Genomic DNA, 19662 nt, shown 5'->3' with positions numbered 1-19662 from the left:
TTGAAATTGTTTTTAAAAAGCCCTTCAGTGTAGTAAACATCCTCCAGTCCTTGCCATTTTTGCAAAAGTCTTACGTTTAAGTCACTATGGAGATGGAGATTCTCAGAAGACTAAAGACAGGGAAGGCCCAGAATCAGGGGGCCATCATTCAGTTAACATGAGTGAGGATTCCAACCTCTCAAAACAAAGTTTTTTTGGGTTCCCCCTGGTCTCTGATTATAATTTTGAATGCTGAGGCTACCAGTCAATAGGGTAGTTCTCTCAATGGACTTCGTAGGGAGTCCGATTCTGTCAGCTGGCCCACAAGCTATAAAACACAGTTTCAGAGAACGACTTCGTAAAATGACAGTTGTGGTTAAACTACCATTCATGGCATACCTACAATTTACATGTATTACCTTATTTTCTCCTCACAAAAATATTCCAAGGTCAGCATTAATATTCCCATTCTATGGATGAGGAAACTGAACCTCAGAGAGACAACACTGGCTAAGTATACACATCTGGTAAGTACCAGAGCCAGGACTTGAACCCAGGTCTATGCCAAAACCCACTCCCTTTCCACCGGCCAACCTTCCTATTGCTTCCACACCCTGGGCTTCCCAGAGCCCGTGTTTACAACCAGATTCATTTATCCATATCTATGTGTTTTCATGACCTTTTCCTTCTCTTGGAGAAAGAGGAAGATTCACCTGAAGAAAACGTGTTTGCAACAGAAGCCCAACATTTTCTATTCCTAATATCTTGATCTGGCTCACAGTGCCCTCACCTCTCTTCTGTGGCCGCTCCCACCTCCCACAAGCCGGCCTGCTCTTTTCCCCATGCTGCCATGCAGATAAGCTGAACAGATCCAATAAAAAACTCCTATCACACCCCTGTCCAGATAAGTACACCAGGACCTTTTCAGATCTTTTCCTTGTGTACTGGAGAAAAGTCGTGAACCTCAGATTAAACGGAAGGCCTTGAAATAGAAGGGTGTGATTTCATTTGGAAAACCCCATGCACCCATTGCCTATGAGATCTGCTCCCCACCCCTCCCCACACACCCAGCAGGAGTCCCAGGGAGGAGCTTCCCGACTGACGTGTGTCCACCTCCTAGCCTGGACGTCTGCCCTCAACCACCTCTTCCCTCCTGCTTCAGCGACAGAGGCATCGACACTCACCCAGGAGGGCCGTCTGGGGGTGAGTCCGAGCGTGTCTCCCTCTGGACACGGACCTCGAGGGAGGCCGCTCCCTGGCCTCAACAGGGAGGAGAAGGAGGATCTGTCCGAGGACCAGCAGAAAGCAGCCCACCAGCATCTTCTCCATCTTCAAGAAGAGGAAGAGGGGCAAGGCTGTGACAAATACAAGAAGAGGAGAGAGCAGGGTGAGATTTCCAGAAATCCTTGAATTCTAGGTGCTATAGACCCGCCGTTTCACCTTTTCAGTGTCAGACATGCCACTTGTCTTTAAAATGCCATTCGTGGGGCGCCTGGGTGGCTCAGTCGGTTGAGCTTCTGACTTCAGCTCAGGTCATGATCTCACGGTCTGTGAGTTCGAGCCCCGCGTCATGCTCTGTGCTGACAGCTCAGAGCCAGGAGCCTGTTTCAGAGTCTGTGTCTCCCTCTCTCTGACCCTACCCCTCATGCTCTTCTCTGTCTCAAAAATAAATAAGCATTAAAAATTTAAAAAATAAAAAAATAAAAAAAATAAAATGCCATTTGTGGGGGCGCCTGGGTGGCTCAGTCAGTTAAGCATCCGACTCTTGATTTCAGCTTAGGTCATGATCTCATGGTTTGTAAGACTGAGCCCCGAGTCGGGCTCTGCGCTGACAGTGTGGAGCCTGCTTGGGATTCTCTCTCTCTCCCTCTCTCTCTGTCCCTCCCCCACTCTTGCTCTTTCAAAATAAATAAATAAACTTTTAACAATGCCATTTATGTGTTTGATCCTTAAGAACTCTAGCAACTTCCATTAGTAGGTCCTTGGATACTCTGATGGCATGCATACTAAAATTTTTCATCACTTTTGTATCTGTAAGACCGAATGGAAAACTTGAGGGGAAAAATACATCTATCTACTGAAGTTTCTCCTCAATTAAGTTTATTATCAATTATTTATAATCACATTCTACCTCTTGGATTTGAAAAAGGAAAAACTAGGGGTGCCTGAGTGGCTTAGTCTGTTAGGCATCTACCTCTCGGTTGCGGCTCAGGTCACGATCTCATGGTTCATGGGATTGAGCCCCACGTCAGACACTGGGCAGCTCAGAGCCTGCTTGGGATTCTCTCTCTCCTTCTCTCTCTGTCCCTCCCTCACTCACACGGGCACACACACGCTTTCTCTCTTTCTCTCTCTCTCAAATAAACTAAAAAAAGTTTTAAGAAAAAGGAAAAATTATATCTGAACATTACAAGTAACATTATTCCTTCAGTCTAATAACAGTGGATGGCACAAATTAATATATATAAATTTCCCAAGGAAATCATATATGGCTGGCCTCACGTAGCACTGCAGAGTGAGCTTCCTAGCCTCCCTGCCTCCCACACACATCTATTTAGAGGCAGCATGGTGTAGTGCTTAAAGGCTTGGACTCTGGCATAGAACTTCCTGGCTTTATGCCTTGACTCTGATGCTCACTAACTGTGTATGACCTTGGGCAAGCTACTTAACCTCCCAAGCTTTATGCGAAGATGAGGTAATACTAGTTAACTGAGTGAGTTGATACACATAACTAAAGCATTGAGAATAGTGCCTGGCACCCATGGAGAGGTGGGGACAAGCAAAGGAGCAAAGGGGCTGGGGGACCAGAGAAGAATAGGATCAAACCCAATTTGAGCATGAAGCTCTCAGATGCATAAGGAATTTTAACCCTGAGTTGAGTTTCAGGTATCCACAGGAGCAAGGGGTCCTTCAAACCAGAGGGGCACTGTCTCTACCAAAATAGCACTGCCTTTACCCATTTTCTGTATTGGTGCCGGAGGCCAGCTGGTATAAAGGCTTAGAAGGATTCTAAGCAGGACAGTGAGAGGGTCACAACCAGGTTTTCACAGGATGGCCAATCTCAGTGCTTCACACAAGATGAGAAAGGTACTTGGCCACATGGTGAATGGTGTCAAGACTGTTCAGCCTGGAAAAACCTCATGGAGAAGGCAGTGTCCTGGAACTAGGTTTAAATTTATCCTCCCATTTTCTATGTGTAGAGTAAGTATCATAGCAATTTATTAATTTATATAAATTAGGTGGGGAGGAGGGAATATTTAAGGAGGAACAATAATTCAGTAACATCATCTGCATGTAAAATCTTTACTAAGTCCTCATCTTGTGCTTGGCGATTTCACCCAACTGACTTCATTTAATTCTCACACCTGTCTTGTAGAAATCAGGATTATTACTTCTGCTTTTTGGAGATGAGGAAACTGAGGCTCAGAGAAGCTCAGCGATTTGATCAAGGTCATGCAGCTAAAGTAAGTGGCAAGCAGAGATTCAAACCCAGGATAAGAAGGCCAATTACCAATTCTCTGATTAACAGAAAACTCAATTAGCTGCAAGTCAAGTCCCCAGAAGTCAATTCATGAAACGGCATAGCTATCTTCTCGTCAGAGGCAGGAAGAGGGCAGGGCCAGGGCAAGAACAGTTTCCCAAAACTTAAAAAAAAAAAAAAAAAAAAAAAAAAAAACCCAGTAATTTAGTGAATTGCTTTCAGGAACTGACCTGGAGATAAACCCAAGCCTGTGAACCTTGAAAGTCCACAGTTTTTCACACTTGCTGTATAGAGCTAGCTCACTTTTCACTACGCATTAAATTTATTTTAAAAATAGCAAATGTTTATTCAGTGTTTACTATTTGCCAGGCACTGGGCCAAATGCTTTAAATGTATTAAGTCATTAATTCTTACAGTAACTCAGAGAAGTTAAGTAATTTGCCCAAGGTTATACAGCTGATAAAGCAGTGAAGCTTCAGAGAATACTGGCTCATTACTGATAACTACTACCCCCAACTTTTTAAATAAATTAAACTCTTTACTAGATTGGTCCCTTTTCATAACTTAACATTTTTTTTCAACGTTTATTTATTTTTGAGAGACAGAGAGAGACAGAGCATGAGTAGGGAAGGGGCAGAGAGAGAGGGAGACACAGAATTCAAAGCAGGCTCCAGGCTCCAGGCTCTGAGCTGTCTGCACAGAGCCCGATGCAGGGCTCAGACCCACAAATTGTGAGATCATGACCTGAGCCAAAGTCGGACACTCAACCGACTGAGCCACCCAGGTGCCCCTCCCTTTTCATAACTTTAACTGTGAGATTCCTTCTGAGAAAAAGAAGAAAACCTAGATTTTGCCTCTTTCTCTGGTCTTAAACCTACTATTTACTTTCAAGGTTCCTGGATACTTATCATATTTTATATGACATTATTAGTGTGTTATGTTATTTATATGTGATTTATTATTTTAATGTTCTCTCCTTCCTCCAAACTGACCAAATACAAAGTCCACCTTCATTTATTTCAAAATATATACAACGAGTTCTCAAAGCCCACTTCCAACCTGACATATTTGCTCTCAAATCCAAACATTTGCACACATCCAGGATGTGGTGAATAATTATCATTTTCAAGAAAACAATACCATTTCACGTGGTCGGGTTTACTGCTGATTCCAAGAAGTGTTTGTGTTTTCAGGTCCCCATTATTAACCAAAAGGCACTAAGAGTAGGTGAAGGGTAGGGAGTTAAAAATCAGTAGAACTTGGGGTGCCCGGCTGGCTCAGTCAGTAGAGCATATGACTCTTGATCTCAGAGTCATGAGTTCAAGCCCCAAGTTGGGCATGGAGCCTACATTAAAAAAAAAAAAAAATTAAAAAGGAAATAAAATAAACAGCACAAGGGGCACCTGGGTGGCTCAGTCGGATAAGCGTCCGACTTCGGCTCAGGTCATGATCTGATCATGGTCCGTGGGCTCAAGCCCCGTGTCAGGCTCTGTGCTGACAGCTCAGAGCCTGGAACCTGCTTTGGATTCTGTGTCTCCCTCTCTCTCTATCCCTCCCCTGCTCACACTCTCTCTCTCAAAAATAAATAAACATTAAAAAAATAATAATAACAAAATAAAATAAACAGCACTAAGTACTTCTAGCTGTCTAACACTGAGCAGACAACACTGTGCCTCAGTTTCCTCATCTTTAAACTGGAGATAACAAATAGAGCTGGTTGCTACATTGATCAAATCAGTCCATATATATAAAGCACACAGAACACTGAGTGGCACACAGTAAGTGTTCAGTAAGGTTAGCTACTTGTTATCATTATGCAATCAAAACAATTAATATAAAGTACAAGTTATTCATGTTGTCATATTAAGCCAATTAATGAACATGAAATTAACCTCTGTGCTTTTTTATGACTATTATAATAAAATGACACAAAAATATATAACTTAAAAATACACGCTAGTATCTGAAAGAATTTAAACCTTTCCGTTCTTACAATGCAATGGCATGGCAAGTCACAGGCTGGTAGAAAAGATTTGCACAACATATCTGACCTATTACTGATAGCCAGACTATATAAGCTCTTATAACTCAATAAGAAATTCTTATAACTCAGTAAGAAGAAGACAAACAACCCACCTGCAAATATGTGAAATATTTGAGTGGTCACATCAGCAAAGATGGTTGTCTAATGACAAATGACTGTATGAAAAGATGTTCAACATTCTTAGTCATTAGAAAAATGCAAATTAAAACCAGACTGACGACCACTCACAACTACGTGGATGGAACTAGAGGTATTGTGCTAAGCGAAATTAGTCAGTCAGAGAAAGAAAAATATCATCTGACTTCACTCATATGAGGACTTTAAGATACAAAACAGATGAACATAAGGGAAGGGAAGCAAAAATAATATGAAAACAGGGAGGGAGACAAAACATAAGACTCTTAAATATGGAGAACAAATAGGGTTACTGGAGGAGGGGGGGAGGGGGGATGGGCTAAATGGGGAAGGGGCACTAAGGAATCTACTCCTGAAATCATTGTTGCACTATATGCTAACTAACTTGGATATAAGTTTAAAAAATAAGTAAAACATGAATAATAAATGATAAAAAATAAATAGAAGAAAAAAAAACAGACTGATGGAGCACCTGGGTGGCTCAGTCAGTTAAGGGTCCAACTTCGGCTCAGGTCATAATCTCACGGTTTGTGGGTTTGAGCCCCACATCAGGCTCTGTGCAGACAGCTCAGAGCCTGAGGCCTGTTTGGGATTCTGTGTCTCCCTCTCTCTGCCTCTCCCCCACATGTGCTCTGTCTCTCTCTATCTCAAAAAATAAATAAACATTAAAACAAAAACAAAAACAGAGTGAGATTCCATGACAAGTCCACTAGAAAAACTAAAATTAAAAAGACTGATATAACCAAGTACTGGTGAAGATATGAAGACACTAAAACCCTAATATATTGCTGGTAAGAATACAAAATGGTGCAGCCACTTTGGAAATCAAATTTCCAGTTTCCCTTAAAGTTTAAAACACACTTGCCAAATGACATAGCACAGGATGACCAATTGTCTTGGTTTGCCCATAATTGTCCATGGTTTAGCACTGAAAGTCCTGCATCCCAGAAAACTCCTCAGTCCTGGAGAGACTGAGATGTTTCACCTCCCTACCAGCAGCCCCAATCCTTGGAATTTACCAAAAAGATACGAAAACACAGCTACATAAAGACTTCTACTCAGATGCTCCCAGAAACTTTATTTATAAATGCTAAAAATTGGAGACAACCCAAATGTCCACATAATAGCAAATGGATAAATAAATTGTGGTGTATCCATACAGTGGAATACTACTTGGCAATTAAAGTGATGAGGTACTGGATGAATCTTAAAATAATTATGCTGAGTGAAAGCAGGCAGATACAAAAAAATTATATACTGAATGGTTCTATTTATGTAACATTCAATAAAGAGCAACATTGTATGACAGAAAGCAGATCGGTGGTTCCAAGGGCCTGTGGGTGGCAAAAGATCAGCTACAAAGGGGCATGAGGGAAGTTTGGGGGGTGACAGAAGTGGTTAATAGCATGATTATGGTGGAGGTTACATGGCTTTATGCATTTGTCAGATTCATCAAACTGTCCACTTAAAAGTGATGAATTTTATCGCATGAAGTTATATTTCAAAAAAGCTGTTTAAAAGAAACTAAAGTGAATAGGGGAAAGAATACTGGATGCATGTCGACATAAAACCAGTAATGACAATATAGGCAAGACAGATTTTTTTAAAAATGCAATGGCAGTGAGGGGTGCCTGGGTGGCTCAGTCAGTTGAGCATCTGACTCTTGATTTTAGCTCAGGTCACAATCCAAGGGTTGTGGGATCGAGCGCTGTGTTGGGCTCCATGCTGAGCATGGAGCCTGCTTGGGATTCTCTCTCTTTCTCTCTCTCTCTCTCTCACTCTCAAGTTAAAAAAGAAATGCAATGGCAGTGGGGGAGCCTGGGCGGCTCAGTTGGTTGAGCATCCGGCTTCAGCTCAGGTCATGATCTCACGGTTTGTGAGCTCGAGCCCGCTGTCGGGCTCTGTGCTGACAGCTTAGAGCCTGGAGCCTGCTTGGGATTCTGTGTCTCCCTCTCTCTCTGCCCCTCCCCCGCTCACGCTCTGTCTCTCTTTATCAAAAAATAAATAAAATGTAAAAAAAAAAATAAAGAAAGAAATGCAATGGAACAAGCATTTTGAAACAAGCAAAAATAAATGAGTGCATGGAACCCATATTCATAATGTTTCTCAGCTGGACACTTACAGCTGCTAGTATTTGAAGACCAGGAGCCAGTTCTAGCTGGAAAATGGACTGATGCTTGAGAAACAGTCCCTTCATGTATGGGCATAGGAGGATTGTTGTGCTGGGAAACAGAGGTTAATTCAATCTGAACAGATTCCATGAAGCATTTAGGGTCATGGAAAGAATATTTTTTAAAAAAATACATCAGCTTTGACTTTTGTTTGAACAATTTTTCTCCTCTCCGTGGGACAATGAATCTTTTCATTTAGCTTTAGCAAGGGGATGGGGAAGAGAGAGAGGAGATTGTTCTAACTCTGGGTTCTTCTAGGCATCACCATTCCAAGTAAATGGTCAGGCGAGTAGAATCGCATCAGAGCCAATAGGATGTACTATGGGCCTTAAGAGGAGAGGCCTGGCCCTATTACAATACCCTGTGTGACCTCAGTTAGGTGACTCACCTTTCTGGGCTTTAATTAATTAGCCGTAAAATGAGAGGCGTGACCTGGAAACAGTGTTTCTCAACCTAAACGGGACCACAGGCCAGTACAACCCTGCGATCCTAAGGCTGATATGACCTCCTACCAACGTGGGAAACTCTGCCTTCTGGACAAGAAGAGAAAGGGGGGAGGGCCACACCGTGAACTGGCCATTTTGTATATTGTCATCTCATTTAACCCCTACAATCATTCTGCGAGGTGGATGAGTTTCCAATTTTATGAATGGGACACTAGGATTCACAGATGGGAAGATACGCTTCAAGGCCCGAGAGCTTAGCTAAGTGACAAAGCCTATCCCTGCCATCTCGCAGGCAGCCTACTTGTTAGAAAAAAGATTTGGAATAGCCTCCCTAATGTTGAAAATTCTTGGACCTCAGATTCTATTGTTTTGCTCCTCAAAGGCCTCCCCTGTCAGCACGCTAACCACTCTCTGTGTTCAGAGTCCCCCAGGAATGGAGCCACAGCAAGATCCGAGGCTCATCTTCCACCTGAGACCGGAATCCCCACCTCCTTCCTGCCTGTCTGGCCATCGGAACCCAACCACTGCTCAGACTCAAGGCCATGGCTTGCACGTGGCTTTAAATGTTAGACTGCCCTTTGCCTTCAAGTCGCCCTGACATTGCCTGTCTGTGATTTTTTCACCCAGTGAAAAAGGCCTGCTTGTCAGCTCAGCCTTTCCAAAGTTCAAACTCATCTTCTTCCACTCAAGCCCTTTCACGGTCAGGGTAGCCCATGTGCTCAGCCACCAGCCAGGAAACTTGCAGCCAGCCTCCATGTCTTCCTCGTATCACCATCACATTCACAAGTGGGCAAACCCTGGTTTCCCACCTCTCCCCGTCCCACCCTCCTGACTGTCCTATTGCCACAGCAAGGCTCTGTGCTCTCCTTTTCTCGCCCAGACTCTTCCCGGAGCTTCAGAACTGCTCTTTCTGCGTCCTTCACCCACTGGTTCTGGCCCTCCTCTGTTCAGAACCCATCTATGGCCTTACTACATCACATTAGTGGTCAAGGCTCTCCTTGACTGACCGCTGCCCACCCCTCCAACAATGGCAATCCCACAGCCACCCCGGACCTCCCACTGGGGCCTGAAGAACTGAGATTCTTGTCATAGCTGAGTGCCTCCATCCATGCTGCTCCCTTGGCCTGGAAGCTCTACGTTAGTCAAAAGTGCATTCATTCCTCGAGGCTCAGCTCATTGTGTCACCCACTCTCTAACATGTTCTCAATTTTCCCAATGAGGATCGACTTTCCTATACACCCCTGACAATGGGTTTGTTGTCTGCTCCAGCACTTGAGTTTTCTTGCTGCCATATCTGTCTCCCAGCCTCGTCCGTGAGCTGTTCCCTGGGACCATACATCGTCATCGCTGTATCACCCACATGCTGGGTGCTGAATTTTATAAATACATTTTTAGAAAATAGACAAATGTTGAATAAGCACATTTGTCGACGAATGAAAGATCGATAAATGTTGACTCAAACTGGCCCTAGTTCTGTAGCTGACAAGTGCCATGCCCTAACTCATGTCTTCGTATACATACTACATTTGCCTAACTACAGGTGACTCCAACGGCTATCTCTTATGATGGGAGGATCCCCTCCCTCAAATTTCTCAGCCAAGTTTCTCTGCCTGGGTGAAGGACGCCAGGCAGAAAGAGCAGTTCCGAAGCTCCGGGAAGAGGCTGGGTGAGAAAAGTTAAATATATAATTTTTAAAAGATATAGATAAAATATCAAATATCTAGTTATAACAACTCATGTATCAGTTTAGTCACAAACGCATATTCAAAACATTTTAAATTACAAAATAATACATCACTTTACAAATAATGCTCTTTTCATTAAAAATGTTTCATAGGGGCACCTGGGTGGCTCAGTCAGTTAAGCATCCAACTTTGGCTCAGGTCAGGATCTTGAAGTTTGTGAGCTTGAGCCTCGCGTCGGGCTCTAGACTGACAGCTCAGAGCCTGGAGCCTGCTTCGGATTCTGTGTCTCCCTCTCCCTCTGCCCCTCCCCTGCTCTGTCTCTCTCTCTCTCTCTTTCTCAAAAATAAAGATAAAACATTTAAAAATGTTTCATAGAACAATGTTTTGTCTTGTTTCCTAAGACAATGTTTTCAAATGCTTGCCTAACGTCAATATTTTGTCACCACTAAAGATACTTTTTGAGTCTTCTAACATCTTCACTTGTGTCTAAGTTGTCTGAGATTCAGCACTTTCCAAATCCATATAGGATGCTGTCACTGGAAGTTTCACCTCAGGCCAGCAATTCCCACTCATATACCATGAGGACCGTATATGTTCCAGAGGCATAAATTCACCATCTCTGCAACTTGCTCATTCATTGTGTTGCTGTTTAATGGATTATATCCAGCATCATCCAATCCTTGCAATTGTGAAATTGTGCTCTCAAGAATAATTACAAAATCTGAGTTGCTTTTTTTATTGTTTTGGTCAATTGACTTCTGCATGAACCCAAACCAGCACATTGACTGAAGACATTTTGAACTTATGTGTATTCCCCAAACAACGGTTTGTTCAAAATATTTGATAGATTCCTTGTACTTTGAGACACTTTGCAGGGACTCAAATATAGGGCAAGTTCTTCTTTTCTGAGGAAAAATTTTTTGGGGGGTGCCTGGATGGCTCAATCGGTTGAGCGTCCAACTTCAGCTCAGGTCATGATCTCATGACTCATGGGTTTGAGCCCCACATCAGGCTCTCTGCTGTCAGCATGGAGCCTGCTTCAGACCCTCTGTCCCCCCTCTCTCTCGCTACCCCTCCCCCTCAAAAATAAACATTTTTAAGCAAGGAATCATTTTTTTGGGGGGGAACTCTCTTCATCTTATGGTATATATGGTCATATATATATATATATATATATATATATATATATATATATTCCTTCCATATCTTTTTTCCCTTTCATGCACTCAAGCACCAAGTCCTGCCATTTTTTCTCAGTGATGTCCCTCATGTCTTCTTCCCTCTCCAGTCCATACCAAGGTCGCAGACCTTATTCCCATCAGAGACCACAAAGGTCTTGGCAGACACTGCCAATTATCCCCCAATACCTTCCTTCCTCTCCTTCCTTAGTAATAGAAACCCCACTTTTAAGTGGACACGTGATGGGCTGGAACAAAGACCACAGCTCCTAGTCCTTGCTTCTTGCCTACGTGACTGCCTGCTGGCCAGTGGATTCCAGTGGATATGGTACGTACAACTTCTGAAAGGACTCCTTAAGGAGGGATGAGGGAATGACCTCCTTTCCTTTTTCCTTCCTGCTGGCTGGAATGAGAACATCCCGGCTAGATACCTAGCACTCATTTTGAACCCTGACCCACCACGGAAACGGAAGCCGTGCTGCGTGGTAAAAATAACGAAGCGCAGGAGTGTGGGTCCCTGACTTTACTCTCACTTTGAACTCACCGCCTCCAGGCTTCTAGAACGCAAGACAGAAATAAACTTCCTCCTTTAAGCCACTGTTATTTCAGTTTTTTCTGTAACTTGGAATTGATCATACTCCTAATTAACAAACTGTTTCCAAGGCTCTCCTATTGAACCATCTAGCGCCACTGCTGAATTCAATCTTCCCAACACAATATCATGCTTATCATGCTCTTGCTAAAAAACTGCCTGAGATTTCCACATACCAATAGGATAAAATCTAGATTTCTTAGCTTAGCATTCAAAGCCCAGTTATCTGGCCCTATGTTGTAAATGCTAACCTCAACTACTCCCCCCACCTACCCCACCAGTACACACACACACACACACACACACACACACACACACTCTTTCTTTCTCTCTTTCTCTCTCTCATTAACCCTTCATCCAGTCCCATAACCTCATACAATGTCTCTTTGCTGGCTGGATTGAGTTTATGACAACTGACACATGGGTAGGTGGTCGCTCCCTTTCAAAAGGAACTGTGAATGGAAAGAACGCGAATGACCCTTAACAGTAGAACAGACACACTGTGGCGGAGTGTGGATATTACACAGCAAGAGAAAAGAATGAATTCCCACTTCATGCATTAACATAGTAAATTTACAAACATAATACTGAACAAGACAGAATTCAAAAAGGACAAAACTAATCTCTATCATAGGAATCAGGATAGGCGTCAGTGCACAGAAGGAGGCATGCGGGGGGGTTCTGGAGTGCTGAAAACGTTCTACTGATTAAGCAGAACGCTGGTTACACATTCACGAAAAAATAATTGTGCTGCCTCCCTCTTTTGTGGCACTCAAAGCCCCATGACCCGGCTCTGTGTTACAGTGCCAACCTCAACAACTCCAAGCATCTCCCCCCGCCCCGCCCCAACACATATACAAACACACACATGGGGCTGAGACTGGAACTCAGCTCCTTCAGGTGCCAAGATCGGTGTGCTGTGGGTTGTACCCGCACTACCTGTCATCACTGTCATCGTCACGACAACCCATTTCTGACAACAGCTGAGACCTCTGGAATCAAGCCCAGCCCTGCCTTTCCCTCTGAGTCCTGAGAGTCCCGAGTCCCGAGTCCTGAGTCTCAGGGTCCTGCCAGGTAAGGCAGTCGTGGCTGTCTGCCGAGCCACATGGCAGGCTTCAAAGATGACCTCACAGTCTGGAGCTCCAAGTGGCAACTGGTTCCTTGGAAAGGCCTGTCTGGCACTATTTACTAGCAACAGTGATGACAGGCTCCGCTCTGTATGGGGCTTCGGCCTCCCTCTTCCCCTGACCCTCCTGACCTATTCTCACATGAATGCTAAACAGGGCAGCCTTCCTGAGCTTCCCTAAAGGTGGGGAGTCCCAGGTAAGGGCTCTCTTGAACACGGGTGCTGCAGGCCAGAGGACAGCGAGTCCTGGGGAAAGCACCAGAGGCTCCCTCACCCCCTTGACTGGTCTTAAACCCAACCACTCATCCCCGAGTCTTAGCATGTCCTCTGTCACTGCCTGCCCAGCTGCACGCCCAACACTGGTGCCCGCCGGCATTTACATCCATCACACCCTCTTCGGTCTGCTTTTCCTGAGGCCTGAGCCTGTCTCTGCCTCTTTCTCCAGACACACCTCTGCCTCATCCCTTGCCTTCTCTTAGGCACCAGCCAGAGCTGTTTCTAGGAAACTGTGGGATTTCCTTCTAGAACCTCCAAAGACCCTCTTATTTCTTTTGGATTTTTCAAGGCTCAATCATCCATTTCCTTTTCTGTAAATCTTGGGCTTCCCTCCAAATACCTCTTGCGGAACAGAGAGACACATGGTGTTTGCTGGTAAGAGCTTAGGGCATGACAACCAGCTCAGGAGATCTCAGAGGTAGATCCTGCTATGGCACCCCCAGCGCGTGAGCCCAGGCCACAGTGGCTCTGGCTTGCCTGGGCCTGGATGCTAGGAGCAAGGAACCCTGGAGCTCCGGTTTATAAGAGTCCTGGCAACTGGGGGGCCTGGGGCTGAATCCTACCGTCAGGAATAAAAGTTTGGACAGGTAGTGAAGAGCCACAGATACCCGCATTCTCAACAGGGGATTCTAAGGGACCAAGCTTCAGGGGCCGAGAGGGAATTCATAGGACTTGGTGCCTGAGCAGATCGAGGAAAAAAGAGAAAAGGAGATGCTGAGGACGGGGCTGATTTTCCTGGCTCGGGCAGCCCAGTGGATGGAGAGGCCATTACCACAGCAAGGAACTCAGGTCTGAGGGTCATCCTTGAGAACATCAATCACCCTGCTGTGCTCAGAAGCCCTTGGGGGGTTATTGAGCCATGCTGGACTGTTTGGGGCAGGCCATAAGCCCATTTTGGGATCTTGACATGGTTTTATGAACCTGTCCCTTGGAAAGCAGGCAGGGAGAACTATGTAGGAGTGACTCCTGAATGGAAAACTCCGGTTAAATACATGTGGATTATCTGCCACCTTCATGTATCTGTGGAGAGGCTATCTTCCTGAGTTGAGGAGGAGGTGACTGGTCATAGGAACGCCTTGCTCTTTCTGGAAAGAGAGGTGGTGAAACTCACTTTAGGTTGTGCCTGGAACTGTTCTAAGGACTTTAATCCTCACAGCCCTGTAGGTATTATCATCCCCATTAGACAGATGAGGAAACTGAGGCATAGCATAGCTGGGTAAGTCTACGGTTACTAACCTGTGAGCCTCACAGCCATAATGTGAACTTAGGCAGGCTAATCCCAGACTCCATGCCCTTGGTGGTAAACCCTACAGCCTCCCATCTCCTGGAAGGCAGGTTCAATGCACTTGGCACAGAAGCACGCGGCTCCCTGCTTTCTGACAATTTGGAACTTTGTCAATTGGGTTAGTTCAGGGTGAGGGTCTGTTCCCGAGGAGGTACCTTCCTGTGCATCCAGCCCTGGAGATCTTAAAGAGAGAGGGTCCCCCCTCCCCAAATTGTCCTCGGGGTTTCTAGTAACTACCACAAAATGCCCTCCCCTTTCCCTCCTTTCTCCACAATGGAGAGACACAAGAGGGAGGACCAAGAACAAAATCCAGATGAAGGGCATTAAAATACCAGCCGACCGAGGGGAGGAATCCGACTGCATCTGGCCTGCCAGTATTACACGAACCACACCGATGCCCGCTCAACAAGTCTCCCTTTCCCCCAGTCGCTGGAGCCCAAGTCCGGAGTCCCCGCGGCGGCTGACAGCGCCCCCACGGGGCACTGCGGTCTGGCGGCCGCGCGGTGCGCCCCGCGCGGGGAGCGCGTCCGGCTCGCCCGGCCGAGGTGGCCGGACTTCTCCCCGCGCCGGGGGTCCGGGCAGCGCCGCCCTCCGCTCGCGCCCGCCCAGCGGGGTCGGGGCGACGGGCCCCGGGCCGGAGGGGGCGCCTGGCCGGAGGGGCCGCGCGGAGCCGCAGGGGCCCGGGGCGAGGCGGGCGCGCAGGCCTGGGGGCAGCACCCGCGTGCGCCCGTGCGCCCGAGCTCTGCGGCTCGGCGGTCTGCGGTCGGCGTGTCTGCGCCTCGGGGCGGCGGGGCCGTGCAGAGCCCCGGGGAAAGCGCGCCCCGCTCACCTGCAGCCGCTGCCGCCTCGGACGCCTGGGCAGCGAGACGGGCGCAGCCCCCCGGGTCTTCGGCGTCGGCCCCCTCGCCGCTCGGAGAGGCGCGGTTCTCCTCGGGGGTCGCTCGTGGGAGCCGCGGAAGAAGCCGGAGCCGCGGCCGCTGTCTCCTCCTTCGCCGCTTGCTCCAAGTCCCATCCCAGAGCGCTCCCCTCGCTCGCTGGCTGCCTGCGAGGCTCGGGGCCAGCGCGGGAGGGCGGCGGGAGGCGGCGCCGCGGCGAGGGTGGGGAGCGGGCCGGGCGGAAGGAGGGGTGTCGTCTTTGGGGATGGGGAAGGCGCGGACAGGGAGCGGCCGCGAGCGCGGCCCCACCCTGCAGGCAGCCCCGGCGCTGGGCACCCTGGCCGGACGCCCTGATCGCTGCCACCCGGCTCCGCTCGGTGCCTCCGCAAGCCCAGATGGGATTCGGACTCCAGGGGTCTGGACCACACCCTTTGAAGGGGCTTGGCGGGGTGGGATTGGGGGGAGAGCATCTCCCGAGGGAAGGCAGGCATGGCAGGGGGACCGTATCCTGAACTTGGGGTCATGATCTCCAAGAGGCGTCCACCGATGACGGGGATGAAGAAAAGATGGTGAGAATTGGGATAATTGGTGACAAGTGCCAGGACCTGTCTTGGCAGTGCCCGGAACACCCCACCAGTGCCAGTTCATATTAACAGAGCGTCCACTGGCCAGGGGCCAGACCAGGCCGGGGGGGTGGAGAGGGCAGTAAGGACGCCAGGACAGAGAGGAACAAAGATCCTACCCTGGAGGAGCAGAGAGAGTCTAGTTCAAACAAGACTTTTGCAATAATGGGCGAAGCCGTTTGCAACTTTGTGAAGTGGGAGAACATGATCTTCCAGGTCCCTGCAGAACTTTGGAGGTTCTGGATTGGTCAGTGGCAGGGAAAGGGCCTGGTATGCCACTCCACAGGCTACATGCCCACCAGCAGGGGTGAGTGGGAGTGCCCACCAGCACCATCTCCTAATAATGGATCCAAAATTCTATCCCCAAACCACTAACCCAACACACCCAGGTCAGGTTGTAACAAGCTGTGGAGCAGAGGCAGCAGAACTAACCAGTTTCAAAACCTTTGGAGGTGCCAGAGTCTGATAATTTAAGTGATCTTGGCTGCCTTTACTCCTAAACCATCACTCCTATTTTATGATAGAGTGAGTTTCCAGAATATTAATGAACACCATGTACAAAATCAATTCCTTCAAAAAGCTCCAGGAGTGGGGAGTAAAAATTCCAGTCATAAAGCAAGGGGTTAACATATTCAAGCTATCAGGCAACTCCGTGGTGCCATAATGCAGAGAAAGAATCCTGGGTTCGTGTTCCCTATTCCCCTACCCTGCACCTTAGGCCCACTGGGCACTCCTGGATGCCTGCACAGATAAGAAATCGTTTCTTTGTATGTCTTTGGGAGGAGGTAGGTAGAGGTCAGAAAGCAGAGGAGAGTCTTCAGGAAATGTTTGGTCTCTTAAGTCTTGGATCCCACAGAAGAAAATTCTTCCTGAGTCTGGGCCAGTGAAAATCCCCTAGGAGCTGGGGAAGTTGAGTTGCAGTTTATGGAAAATTGCATTTAAAATGTGTTGCCTTATTCCAAGACACCAGTATGATCCAGTAATTTACCAAGAAAACAACAGCAATTCCAAAATCCCTCCAAATTTTAAGGGATTGTAACTAAGTAACTGATTCCAGGGACTCTAGTATATGCCAACTCAAATGGGTGTTTTCTCCAGGGAGTTCTATCAGAATTCTTCCACACAGGAAATCTCTGTATGAAGCACTCCTGGGGCCAAGTCAAACAGGCCAATGAGTTGTTCTACCTTGTGGAATGATCTTCAGGTCTGCCAGAAAAAATGAAGCAAAAGTGAGCTCAACATCCTGAAATATCAAGTCAGAAAAAAACAATGCCTTTATTTCCCAGTTACCTTGGAGGTGAATGCAAGTTGATAACAATAGAGGCTTTGGGGGAAAGCCCAAATTTGCCTTTTCTGCCAGAGGCCTAGCTACCAGCTTAGTGTACAGAGAATCTTATTCAGAAGTGTGAGGTTAAGATTTTCAGTTCTCACACGGGCAATCGTACAAGTGGACAGAATGAGGGCATATAGTATCTGAAAGTTCAAGAGCCAGTTGGAATCGGGGTGCCTGGGTGGCTCAGTTGGTTAAGAGTCTGACTTCGGCGGTCTGTGGGTTCGTATCCCGCGTTGGGCTCTGTACTGGTAGCTCAGAGCCTGGAGCCTGCTTCAAATTCTGTCTTCCTCTCTCTGCACTTCCCCCACTCATGCTCTGTTTCTTTCTGTCTCTTAAAAACGAATAAATGTTAAAAAAAATTTTTTTTAAAGAGTTAGTTGTAATGGATAACTTTAAACTCCTTATACCTGGAAGCTATATCAGGTTCAAATCGGTTCTCTCTGCACATGTGGTCTATTGTGGAGTAAGGATTGAGGTGGGGAGGGGCGTCGTTTGACCCAGACCTCACGATCATGACTAACCTCACATATAGACTTTTGACATATGAATTCATTTGTTCCTTGTAAACATTAAAACTTACTGTTTCGTTTTGTTTTGCTTCCTAGAGGGCAGATTGAAATGGGACTATTAAATGGAAGGGGACCAGAAACCAAAGAGCAGACAGGTTGGTTCACAGACCCATAGCCTAAAATTAATCTTGTACCGAATGGGTGAGGAGAAATGTAAAACTGCAGTGTTACCTCACTTACACTGTGTCTCTCAAGGTGGTTGATGACGTTTGAGTCCCATGTAAACTGTTGGAGGTCCCCATTCTCTCATCAAGGAGAAGGGCAAGATGTCTCATCTGGGAGAGGAGACATTGCCTCTTTGGGCCAGCTGCCAATTGGTTGGGATGGGGGGTTAAAAGGGGAGCATTGCGAGGCAGGGGCTGGATTTGAACTCCAGCCCCGGGCAGTGCTTCCTTCTGGATGCCCCATCAACACGGACAACCAGTTCCATGTCCAGAGGATCTTCCTTGAGGACAGGCTGGCTGAAGGTACTGTTGTCCCAGATGAAATGATTTCTAAAAAGACATACTATCCCACCTTGGAAAAATAAGATGAAACTGAAAAGGAAAAAAAAAAAAAGACTATAGCAAGTCAAAATTTTATTTAAGAAAACAACACACATTTCAAAGAGGACTCAAATGTTTTCATGTGATCTTGAACTTGAACCTGGCATTCTGCTTGTTTCCTGATATTGCCCTATGCCATGCAGTGGAAGGGACTGGGCTTCTATGGCCTTAACCTGGAGTTTAGAGCCTTGTAATGTCTGTGAAATCGGGTTGATGAGGCTACCTTTCAAAAATGAGATTATAGCATGGAGTGAGGAGTTTTAATGGCTAGGCAAGAGTGAGTTAAAATCTGACTTGTTTTCTTGGATATTGGCAAGGCTAAAACACTGGAGACTAGTCTCCCCTTTTGAGTGGAGGATGGACCCCTAGGCGTGAAAGCATCACTCAGCAACACAGACTGCTGCCTCTTTCATCCCTAAACCCAGGAATTGGCACAAAGTGGTCTGCTGTTAGAAGCCAACAGCCTCATCCCTGTGACACTCAACTACCTACCTTCTGTCAATGCCATTAATAAGTCTATGTCTACACTGGCCGCCCGGTGTTGAATCAGATTACAAGATACTTGAGCAATGGCTGTGTGTATCTATCCTACAAAACCCTCCAGGATGCTGGCAGGGCTCAAAAATGGCGACTCAAGAGTGACAAATACAACAAAAATATCAGAAATCGGGACTTTTCCATGTTCTCTCTTGCTGAAGAAAATAACTGGGGCACGGTTAGAACTGGGGTTCAACAGGAGGGGAAACACTACAGACAGCCCAGTGGAAAGAATAAGGCAACAGACACGCTGCTGAGAGCCACAATAAATCATATGATGGAGAAAAATAAGAGGCAATGCAGTACAGAGAACAATTTTGTTGGGAGAGCAGTCTCTGAAAAGAAGCAACGGCAAATGTCTCGATGCATTTAAAACAAGAACTGACAAAGCAATTCCCAAGCACAGAAAGCTCCAGAACATTACTGGCTGCATGTTGTACTACATGTGAACAAAAAGAAGTTCAGAAGAGGATGCAATAACCAAAGTTTTAAAGAGTTGAAAATGTCTTTAATTTTAGTTAGAGCAAAATGTCTAAGACCGCTCAGCGTCCCTGGCCAGGCCGAATGAGACAGCGCTGACCAGCACTGTTTCACCTTCAGCTCCAGCCTACGCTTGGGGGCAGAACAGTAGGTCAGAACCATTTCTGAAAATCAATGACAGGCATACCTCAGAAATATGTGGGTTTGATTCCAGATCACATAAAGCAAGTATCACAATAAAGTGAGTCAAGTGAATGTTTTGGTTTCCCAGTGCATGTAAAAAATTACGTTCACACTATACC

The 19662-nt window shown here is 46.4% G+C and overlaps 1 protein-coding gene and 1 long non-coding RNA gene across 3 annotated transcripts in view; one reads left to right on the top strand and one right to left on the bottom strand.

Moving 5' to 3' along the window:
* MATN2 (matrilin 2) overlaps positions 1 to 15511 on the bottom strand; it is a 135503-nt gene extending 119992 nt beyond the window's left edge. For both annotated transcript variants that reach the window (XM_060610995.3, XM_060610997.3), the window contains exons 1-2: positions 15228 to 15511; positions 1164 to 1334 (exon numbers count right to left, since the gene is read on the bottom strand). In XM_060610995.3, coding sequence (XP_060466978.3) covers positions 1164 to 1308 — 145 coding nt within the window. In that variant the 5' untranslated portion in view covers positions 1309 to 1334; positions 15228 to 15511. The remainder of the gene's footprint in view (positions 1 to 1163; positions 1335 to 15227) is intronic.
* LOC132664340 (uncharacterized) lies at positions 1254 to 10273 on the top strand. Its single transcript, XR_009603606.3, has 3 exons — positions 1254 to 1366; positions 3356 to 3443; positions 8678 to 10273. It is a non-coding gene; the product is annotated as an uncharacterized LOC132664340 (long non-coding RNA).
* Positions 15512 to 19662: the final 4151 nt, after the last annotated feature.

Source organism: Panthera onca, chromosome F2 (genome assembly GCF_046562875.1).
Source record: "Panthera onca isolate mPanOnc1 chromosome F2, mPanOnc1 haplotype 2, whole genome shotgun sequence".
Classification (NCBI taxonomy): domain Eukaryota; kingdom Metazoa; phylum Chordata; class Mammalia; order Carnivora; family Felidae; genus Panthera; species Panthera onca.
Note: the sequence above shows the minus strand (reverse complement) of the source record. Positions and strands in the feature narration are given on the sequence as shown.